At 45.5% G+C, this 11,044-nt stretch overlaps 1 protein-coding gene across 1 annotated transcript in view; it reads left to right on the top strand.

The window, feature by feature from the left end:
* Window positions 1-457: 457 nt before the first annotated feature.
* The window catches only part of GALNT12 (polypeptide N-acetylgalactosaminyltransferase 12), a 49,987-nt gene continuing 39,400 nt past the window's right edge, over window positions 458-11,044 (top strand). Inside the window, exon 1 of the mRNA XM_075416662.1 lies at window positions 458-831. Coding sequence (XP_075272777.1) covers window positions 458-831 — 374 coding nt within the window. The remainder of the gene's footprint in view (window positions 832-11,044) is intronic.

The following is an 11,044-nucleotide window of genomic DNA, read 5'->3' as shown; positions in this document are numbered from 1 at the left end:
CCACCACACAGCTACTGGCGTTCACTGAGGTCCCTCAAGCTTCGGGGTGACCAGGTCAACCCCTTCCTCGAAGGCTAACGGCAACCGGGCGAAGGGGATACTACTTCCTCCGCCGCCCCCACACCCCAGCAGCAGCGGGCTGGCCCCGCTCCGCTCCCCGCCTGCCCCCGGCAGCTGCCGGACGAGCGCCCGGGGCCGGGCCAGCACCGTTGCTGGCTCCGTCGGTCGCGTCCCCGGCGAGAGCCCGGGGCAGGCCCTCCACCCCGCCCCGGGGCCCTTCCGCGCCGCGCCCCGGCGGGCCGGCCGCCGGCGGGGCGGGGAGGAGGGGAGGGAGGAGGAGGAGCCGCCGGCGGAGCAGCCGGGCGGGTTTCCTGGCGGCGGACGCGGGCCGGCCCGTCGGAGCTTCGCCGCGTCCGCGTCCGTGAGGGGCCGCCCGCGGCCCCGCCGCCCGCTCGGCATGGCGGGCCGCCTCGGCCGCGGGATGTGCTGGGGCAAGCGGGGACGGGGCTGCCGGGGCGGGGGCACGCTGCTGGCCCTGGGGCTGCTTGCCGCCCTCGGCTTCCTCGCCTGGCGGCACGGCCCGCCGCCCCGCCGCGCCGCCCGCCGCGCCCCGCCGCCGCCCGCTGACGGGGAGCGGCTGCGGCAGCCGGTGTACGCGAAGCCGGCCCTGGACCCGGGGGCGCTGGGCGAGCTGGGCCGGGCGGTGCGGCTGGAGCTGAGCCCGGCGGAGAAACGCCGCCAGGACGAGAGCGTCCGCCGGCACCAGATCAACACCTACCTGAGCGACCGCATCTCGCTGCACCGCCGCCTGCCCGAGCGCTGGAACCCGCTGTGAGTACCGGCCCGGGGCCGGCGCGCCGGTCGTGCCCCGGCCGCAGCTCGCTCAGACACTTAAATCTTACTTTTCCCCCCCAAAACCCCCCCCTGCTCCCGAATCGCAGCGTTTGCTCGCAGAGCTGAAGCCGTGGCTGGTGTTGCGTGGGTGCAGGTGCCAGGCGTGTGGAAGCGCTCACAGAGACGCGCGACGCTCTTCTGAACGGGGGCTTGGCTCGTTTCCGGATGCCGAGTTGCTGGGACAACTTACTTATCACATTTGCCATTACGACACCAATGGTAAACTGAGGATTAGGTGCTGTTTGATGGGGTGATTCCAGCCTGCAGGCAACCGTTCAGCGCGGTGGTGGAGTCCGTGCCGCGCAGCGGGTCCGGCTGTGCGGTCAGCTCCGGCCTGACGCAAGCGCTCAGCCCAGCGAGCCGTTCCCCGCGGCGCGGGCTGGGCAGCTTCAGCCACGTCTCTTCAGCCAAAGGGATCGGGACAGAGCCACGGCTGCTCCTGACTCGAGTTCTCTCCTCTGTTTCACCTGGTCTTGGCTGCAGCCCGTTTATTTCACTGCGACAGGTTTGTACGGCATGGTTCAGTACAGTATGGTACGGTACGGTCGCAAAGAGCTGTGGAAGAAGAAGGGCTCTGTCTCTGCCACACATCGGTGTGTCCTGCCCGGTAGTTCACCCAGCTCTAGTTATAAGTGCTGAATATAAATCATGAATCCTACAATAGCTCTTAAAAAACCTGCAATGCAAGTGCAGGGTCTTTTTACCCTGACAGCACACTTGTTTTTTTGCTAGTTAACTCTTTCTTCCCCTTTAGAAGCAGCCTAAAGGCTGCTAACTATAGGCTAAAAAGGACAATTTGGCTGCATTTCTGCAGGAAGAATTTAAATCATTTCAGTGAATTATTTTGGACTCCCGCCATGTCTCTCAGACAGGATGTTGGAGGAAATGGGAGGTCACAGTTGTTGAGCTGGGGACATTATGGATGGGGCAGAGATTCTGGAAATGAAAATAATACAAGTGGACAGATGGATTTTGCTACAATGGCACATCCTCTTTCATTTGAATATTTGGAAGTTGAAATGACAGAATGTCAGTCCCAAAGGACTGCAAGGCATCAGTGACATAATCTCGGAGATAATTGCCTTCTAAGGCTGGGGCTGTATTGTACTGTTGTGATATATGCTGGCATGTGCTTTATGCCTTTTCACACAGTTAAATTTAAATTATGGCAGAAATATAGAACATCTATCCGACTCACACAGAAAATATAAAAAAAAAGAAAACAAACTTTTCCAAAGACAATTTTGCAGTAAAGTTATTAACTGTCTTTCTTACTGCAATGAAGTTGTTAACCATGTCTCTTAAGGAAGAAGACTATGTTTGAGATTGAAGTGTAAAAAAACAAACAAAAAGTCTTGAAAAAGGTATCTACAAGCCTGCAGTGATAGAAAATTCATTGCACTTCAGTGTAAGATTAGAGTCTGTGTAGGTTGAAAAGTCAAGTCTAGGGAAAATATGATTTAGTTTCTGTATTTTAAGGTTGGTAATGCTTGACCGTTCCTGATCTTTAATGAACATTTGTGTGAGGCTGCAGTGGTAGGAAATAAGTAGTAACGGTGGACTTGAACTAGACTTCAGCTGTCCACAAATATGATGCAAAGGCTAAATTTTTAGATGTGACCAGTGAAACAATTTTGGTACCCAAAGGCCAGAAGGTGACAAATATACCATTTTTCAGCAGAGTCCCAGAGAACTGTGGGCTGGCAAGCCTTGGATCTCTTCCAGGCACATTATTTACAAGCTGTGGTAAGGAAAAAAATTAGTGGTAAGGAAAAAAATTAGTGACAGATAGGTAGGTGTGATCTACTGAGAAAGAGTCAACTTGGCCTTTGTTGGGGATGACGTGTCTAACAAACCTGTTGGAGTTCTTTGAAGGTTGTAATTATATGGTTAAGAAAGTGCGCTGTTATTTCCAGAGGCTTTTGATGGGTTCCTTAAACAGCTGTGAAATAAGGTGGAAATTCCTTGCATTTGTAGGTAACTGAATGAAAACTGGGAAGCACTTGGGTTTTTTTGTTTTGTTTCATTTTTTTTTTAATAGTGGAGGGTCACTGGTAAAGTTCCACAGAAACATGTGTTGAACCCAGTGCTGCTCAACTTACGGCAACACTTCTGTAGAGAAGCGACTAACTGATTTGCAGCTCTTCAGGCTGAAAGACAGACAGGCTACTGAGAGGGTGCCTCTTGTTGAGCCGCTGCCATACTAGGTCGATGTATGAAGTGGGTAACACAAATTCTGCCACCTCTTTGTTCGAAAAATCCATTTACTGTCAAGTATAAGGAATTCCATCTACTAGACAATTAACATCAAGTATTAATGAGATATTGACAGATACTGTGCTTGGAGATGTTATTCTGGGCTATGGGCTTTTGGTCTGTTTCAGCATGTTTTTATGCGTGCGGAGGTGAGTCTGGAAATTGTAGATCCCAGGTAAAAGGCAGGAGGAAAGAAAGGGAGATAAAAACAGGCAACATCCCCACCACCTGGCTGCCCCACTGCTCCTTTTGACCTTAATGCCCTCCCACACCCATTAGTGAACCCTCACTCTGGGTGTGAACTGTGAAAATCACAAATGTGAATCTAGTGAGAAGCAGAGTTTTGCTAATAAGATTGCAAATGTCTGAACCAGTGAGCCTTTAAGCCTGGTCTGCAAAATGATGTATACAAGGTGTTGCTGTATGGGAAGCTGATGGCAAAAAACTTTTCTCGCTGCTACACGTTGTACATCCTGGATCTGCTATCAGGCCAGAAATGTGGCAATAGTTGTTTGCTTATACCTACGTCTGGTGTAGGAAGAGAAGGTGATTAGTTTGCCTGAGGCTACTCCCCCACATAATGTATTGTTTGGTGATACTTACCTATGAATCCTATACAGAGGTTATTTACTTTATAATAAAGTTTCTTCGACTTTAGGTGTTTATTTTAGCAATCTATTTCTGCCAGTGTAAATACTCAGAAGACCTTTATTCCTTCTTGTTCTCACAGACCACTGTAACATGTTTTTCTGAGAACTGATCCTGTTTCTGTCGAAAGGCGGACCTGGAGATCTTAACAACTTCTATTGTTTCCTTTAGACAGTTCCTGCTTCCTGTAACTGTCTGTGCTTGAGATCAGCAACTGCTAACACTTTGTTTCATCACGCAGAAACTCCTTAGTTTTATTGGTGCTTAGAATTCTGTGCGTTTATGTATGTTTATTTGTGTGTGTGTTTATATGTATACATAAATATATATATTTAAACATACATATAAACAAACATATAATAGATACATAAACCAACTATAAAAAAATGTTCTTTTGGTAAAATGTTATGCATAAGCATGTAAGGAAATTACTAAATAGTGATGCAGTTTGTACAAGGCTAGAAGTGAAATATGCCGTAGGGTCAGAGAATGGGAGAGGTTGCGCTGAACCTCTGGGGTTTCTAGTCCAGCCTCCTGCTCGAAGCAGGGCAACCTCAGTGTCAGTCCTGTCGAATTTTGAAAGTCTCTACTGTTTTTCTTTCCTATCTTTTGTGAAAATGTGTCAATTTTCTTTGTCATTATGTCTTAGGTTACTAGTCACTTGCAAACATGTTCCAGAAGAGCTCACATGATTATTTTTTGACGCTTTTTCTTTACAGTTTCTGGTAGAGATCCTCAGCTTCCTCTTATGTCTAGATGAGTGCTTGGTTTCAGTTGATTTCATTTTTAACTGGACGGAGTTCCCAGACCAGTGATAACAGCCACAAATTATGATGTTTTTTTTTCTTTATTCAAACAGTGCTTTTACTATACATGATTGTCTGCAAGGACCAGGTGCATCCACACCCTACTGGTAGTGATGGTTACAATAACTTCTTTCAGTTATTGTATTACTTTGTAAAAAATTTTTCTTGTCCTGTATCAAATTATTCAGATCAAAGTAAGTTTCTGAATGTAGGTGTAGGAAATCGTATGGCCCTGTGCAAATGTTAAGTGTATTTCACTACCCTGGCAGAGAATTGCAAACATGGGTAACCATTTGAACAAAACGAAACCACTATTTCTAATCGGCAAATTGAAATAAAAATTAATTGCTTTTTCACCACGAACACATGCAGAAATGCCTTCTTAGCTGCACATCCAGAGTATTGGCGAGGCAGGAACTTCTGTTGCCACCTTCTAACAATTTGGAACTCGGAGGATCTATAGATTTCTTAAATTTGTGGATTTTAGGATATAGATGTAGTCCACCCTCATAGACGGGCTTTCTAGACAATTATTTCTTAATGTATTTTTAATCTGTTTTAAACAGATTTGCCTTTTTTTTTTTACTTATTTGCAAATATTTTCTTCTATTTCAGACTTCCCAGCTTTGTTCCTTGCTTCTCACAACTTTTTTACACTAGCCCACGCAGCCCTTTATTATCTGAAATCTTAAAGCGGTGCTTGGCACCCTGTCTTGTCAAGACCTTATGGTTACTGGGAGAACTGTTCTTTAAAACATCAAATAATCTGGAAAACCATTTCATAGCCTCTGTTTTCAAAGACTTAATCATCTCTCTATGTCATAGACTGAACAGTATCCTGGGGGGCTCTTCGCTAACGTGGTTCGTTTCAGCAGACACAATTTGGGGAGCAGTTACCCAGGCTGCTGGGCTAGGAGCGGGTGGTGGGGAAGCATGGGCCAGCATCGCTTTCACTTGCCTTGCTTACGTGTTCCAGCCTTGCCCTGAATAATTTGGTCGTTCTGGGGGTTATCGGCACCTTGCTGCTATCTGCTTTGCTGGTCAGACCAAGACACGCCTTCCGTAAACGTCAGCGCCTTTTTTGTAATATCCAAACACACGTGGGGTACGTAGGTGTGCAAAACCAGGTGCAGCCTTTCCAGGCTCAGATAAGGTTGTTTTTTTTTAAAAAAAAAAACCAAAAAAACAGATCATATATTTGGTTCAAGGTATTTCAACATGAGAAAAGAAATTAGCGTGGAAAGTTGGGTAGTGTTTGGAGGAGATAAGAATGGTCTGATTTATCATATCCTTTAATTTCAGTGGAAATGTTGCGCCTCTGCATCCCGGGTTTCGATGCGAAAGGGCTGTGTCGCTGTTGGCTGGCGCGCTGGATTTTATCAGTAGGTTGCTCTCCCCCGAGGAGGGGTGTGGAGTGGCTGTTTGTATGTGTGTTCAGCCTGGAGTGGGTAACACGGCCTTGGTAACGTGGCAGGGTGGCTCGGAAACCGGCGCCGTGACCCGTATCCTGGTGCCGAGCTTGGGATGCTCGGGGGTGGCCCTGCCAAGCCTGGAGCTGCTTGGGAGGGGAGGGAGCAGTGGAAATGCAGGGGAGAAGAGGACCCCAGCACCCATGTGTCCTCTGCCGTGGCTTTGGGAGGGAGGAGGAGGAGATGTGGTCTCTTGGGTGGAGATGCCTGGCAGAGTCCTGAGTTCACATCGCCGCCTCTGCAGTGCGTGTGGTGGGGAGCGGAACAGGGGAAATCGGATCGAGACGCCCGTTCGTCCCGATCAGCGGTCTTTACTTACGGCCGCGTTTGAGCACGCCTCTTACTGAAAGGGCATCTGCTGTTCGATTCAATGTCCCGGCGCTCTTCAAATCGGGAGGGGAGGAGGAGGTGGTGGTGTGAGCGTGCACGTCCACCACCCGCCGTGACAAACCCAGCAAGCCAGGCTGCGAGCCCGCTGCATGCAGCCCAGCCTGGGGCAGGGTCCCGACGAGCTCTGCTGGGTGATGCTGCGGTGGTGCTGTGTAATGCAGTCACATAAATCACGTTAAATCAGATAGAGCAGTGACACGCTCTGGTTTGAACTTCCCGAGCGAAGCTGCGGAATCCAGAACTTTCCGTATTTTCAGGCATTCGTAATGAAGCTTCAAATGCAAAACTTAAAAATTGCAGCAGTCTAGAACAGTTCTGGTTTTGTGGATTGCCAAGAACAATTTTAACATCTTGATTTTCGAAACACACTTTTTTTCCATTAAAAATGTTCCAGTACATTATTTCCAAAAGAGAAGCAGACCTTTAGAAAGCATGAAATAATTTGAGGCAGTTGTATTCTTAACAAATCTTGGAAAATTTACAGAACATTTCATATTTTTTCTTAATATACAAGTAACTTGGCATATAGAATTTAAAGATTAAAAACATGTTTTTCTCTTGCCGTATTGTTGTTGCAGTTGTGGTGAAAGTCTCCGACAGAACTATTTCAGCAACCATTTCTAATTAACTCATGGCAGCATGCCCGGTGTGCACACATTCACGCTCTCTCTCCCTGTGTATAGACACGCATCTCTAAGAGAGCAACAGCTCCTTACAATGAAATAAATTGAGTGATTACATTAGTTGACACAAATGTTCTCTAAAATAGCCCATTTAATTTTATTTAGGCATTTCCTGACTGATGTCTCCTTAGTTTGTAATAAATAACCTATTGTAAGACTTGCTAACGGGAGACTTTGTAGTGTGGTAGATTACAAGGTTAAATTATTAAACTTGTCAGCTACACAGTCTTGCTTAGACTGTGACTTGCAAATGCAGCATAAAAAGGTAAAACCAAAAACCCGCAGGAATGCAGATGTACGACGATACACCTTTACGTGCTTTGCTTCAGTTTGCATTTTGTGGGATTGAGATGTTTGAGTAGATGCAGTAACGAAAGATCCAGGAAAAATGGTACGTGGTGAACTTGGTTTTGTGTCTAGGCACAGTGTTATTCTTTCTCTCCTCCCATATAGGAATTTAAAGATCCGTGGCTGAATACAGTTAAAATTTTTTAAATGCAGATGTTTATTTTACTACAAATTGATAAAGAAAAGCTGCGTGGCTTGGTGTTTCTTGGTCTATAGCTGCCTTTTAAGCCGTGGTGGTCAGGCAGGAGGATTCCTGGAACATCCACGGACCCAGCGCGGCCGGGAGTGCCAGCGGGAAGCTTAGGGGCACCCCCGGCCGCCTTTGCTCTGGGTGCTGCTCTGCTGAGCCCAAAGGCGCTGCTTGTGGGTTTTCCAGTGGGGCTGCAGAGAACGGGAGCCATCGGAGGGCTGAGAAGATGCCGCTCCTTTGCTTCGCATTACTCGTTGTCGTTATCCATTATATATCGGTGTATTTCAGTGAAATTCAAGTGCTATTTAAAACGTGCCTTGGTTTTGTTGGCTTTAAAAAAGCTGCTCATGTGCGCTGGCAATGGGTTTTTTCTCAGTGACTGATCCAGGTACTTGGTAACTTTTTCCAGAATCAGCGTGACTTAGAGCTATGTGTACTTTTCTGAAGAAAAGGAACCCACTCAACATGCGCACATTTTAACTTAAGTGTTGGGTTTTTTTTTTAGTGTACGTAATTATTATCTATATAAATGGTAAAGTCTCTGTGGTTGAGTAAGATAATGAGAGTAGTGAAGGAATATGTTGGACCGCAAATGACAGTTCTTCTACACTCATTGTCCGTGCTTGGAAATGTCAGGTTTACAGGCAACTCATTTCTTCGTGTCTGTGTTATGTTTTTACAAATCGTGTGGCAGTTGCAAGAACTAGGTTCAAGGTGATGTATCAGGCAGCCAGTAGTAGGGACTATAGGTAGTTTCCTGTCGTTTAACTTCAGCCAGAGAAAAGTTAAGCACCTGCTCTATTGTTAAACCTCTATAGACAAGGAGGATGTCTGTTTGTCTGTGCTAGATAAACAGATTAAGGAGGGTGAGGCGAATCACCTGTGGATTTGTCTTTGTGGACATGCAGCATCCAGACAATTAGCTCAAAGATAGCAGCTAGCTTTGAGATGGCTAATGTGAGGTGCAATTAATCCTGTGCTAACAGGATCCCCTGTATTGGAAAGGGACAGTGTTACACATTTGAGGGTGGCACTGAAGAGCACCGTAGTCAGAAGCTGAAAGCAGCTTGCAGTATGGGTATTATTAATATACATTCCCAATATCTGCAAAAACATATTTTTGGACTGCTGTCACCAGTTTGTATCCTCCCTGTCATTTTAATGACTTATCATAACTGATACATGTTTGTTTTTGTGAATAACCCAAAGTGGGAGTGAAGTGATTCACTTGGAAAGTAGAAGCTCAGTTACTTGGGTGGCACGCAGAGAACAAAAATGCATCCTGAGGTTTGCAAAGGTGGATACAGAAGATGCACTGCTTAGGTGGTTCTCTTGTAAACAGGAGGTGGGAAATGGAAAAGCTGGGTTATGAACACTAGGCTTGAAGTCAGCTTCGTATTTGTAGTCAGTTTTTTTGAAGCTTGTGTACCTTGTGAAGTGGTAATGTTTAGTGTCCAGATGCATGCTGCTCAACTGCTATTCAACAAGACTTCTAAGCATTTCCGCTACAGGGGTTCATTCTTTTTTAAAATTATTTTCTTACACTATTATTTTTCCAGAGTTTAGACACTTGAGGTTTCTAATCTCCCCGGTGGGATTATTTTTTAAGACTGAGAAAAACTCTTTGAAATTTCTTTCAAAACAGGAAGGGAAATTATGCTTCATTTTGTCAACAGTATTTGACACTGCTAGCCATTGAGATATTGCAGTAATCTAGTAAGGAATATGTATCTTGGAGATAATTTCTGAGATAAACATGCAAATCTGCATAGAAGTTGAATAACTATTTTTTTCCTAATTTTTTAAAAGCAAAAGTTTCGAAATATTAGTTGGTCTATATGTGGTGATGTGTTTTCCCCAAAATAAACTCAATGTGCTAAAAAGCTAAGCTTTCAGTCGTGCTCCCTGTATTTCAATATGCAAAATGAGAGAGGGTCGTCAGCCTTGTCCAGCGGGCCCGTTGGGCAGGGGACCTGGGCACCGCTCGGGGCAGTGCAGCGGAGCCGGCCAGCCCGGTCTAGTTTTGGCCTCTTTTGCCCTCAGAAACCTAAGAAAGGTGGCCTATGGTACGGCCCGTAGTAAGCCGACCTTTTTCCGTGGTGTGGGGCGCGCTTATCGGGGGAGGCAGCAATGCACACGGGGTCACAGACGGTTTGGGGATTGCCTTGCTCTGGGCCAAGTCGTGTTTCCTGTCTTCATCATGTAATTTTCAGGAAAATCCGTTGAAGTCTTTAATCTATAATTAGGTTTATAAGCTGCTTTACACCTTTTGGATTTCTTTTTTTAAAGAATGGAATACAACGTTATGCTTCCAGGAACCTTTCTGAGATGTTTTCCCCAGAAAGCTTTCCTGGAGCTTTCCTATTTATTTCCTTTTTCTTTCAGTTTTTTAAAACTGGTACATAAAGATCCCATTTCCATCCAGAAGTGAACTGAAATTACCTGGTACAAGTGACTGTGACTGTGTTATATAAGAAGAATTTTTTCCTGGCAGCACTGAGCATAAACATTTTTCAATAGGCTAAAGTCAATATGTATTTCTGAAATTAGATTCATACAGTAGGTTTTTCTGCCTTTTTTTTTTTTTAAAAAATAAGTTAATTAAAATGTCACTCCATTTTCATGTGTTAATACATGAACATTTGGCAAAATGAATCACTTCTGTCACCAGCCGATGGTGTGAGGCAGTTCTCTGTGAATGCCCCGATTTGCCTCGGGAGAAGTTACAGCCTGGAGGGACGGGGATTTTTGTACTTCACTGTATAAGCGTGTGTGTATATGTATCTACCTATCTATGTGTATCTGTGTGTGCATGTGCGTGCATACGCATCATACACAAGGAGTGTTGTCGCACAGCATTCCTTTCATGTTTGAGAAGCACCCTTCTGTGTGCCTCCTCTGCCCAAGTGTCATTTCTCCTCATTGCTTCCTCATTTTCAGGTATTTATTACAAACGTACTCTACAGACTTTTTTTTTTCCTCATAAGAATTTTAATTTTAGAAATATTCAGATTCAGACTTTTTTCTTTGCTTTCTGTACTACGATCTTAATAGCTATTGCCAGATCTTTAAAGATACCTATAGGAAGTTCTTTTCATTGGAAATGCAGCAGCATTAAATAGCCAGTAAATATATTATCAATGTGCTATAGGTAAGCAGTTTTCTTTTGGAGTCATTTCTGGGTGTTCTGGGGAATTTTGGTTCCCCTAAATTGACCTAAGGGATTTTGCTGTCGTGTTTTCTACTGATGAGTTCTGGTTTCCCTCTTCAGCTCCCCATAGCGCAAGGTTTTGGAGGACTCGCTGCTGGTCTGTATTCTTGGGAGGGATGTCCTTCGGTATCTATCATGACCCAGTAGTC

Source organism: Opisthocomus hoazin, chromosome 3 (genome assembly GCF_030867145.1).
Source record: "Opisthocomus hoazin isolate bOpiHoa1 chromosome 3, bOpiHoa1.hap1, whole genome shotgun sequence".
Lineage (NCBI taxonomy): Eukaryota > Metazoa > Chordata > Aves > Opisthocomiformes > Opisthocomidae > Opisthocomus > Opisthocomus hoazin.
The sequence above is the reverse complement of the archived record's forward strand: the minus strand, read 5'-3'. Positions and strand labels throughout refer to the sequence as shown.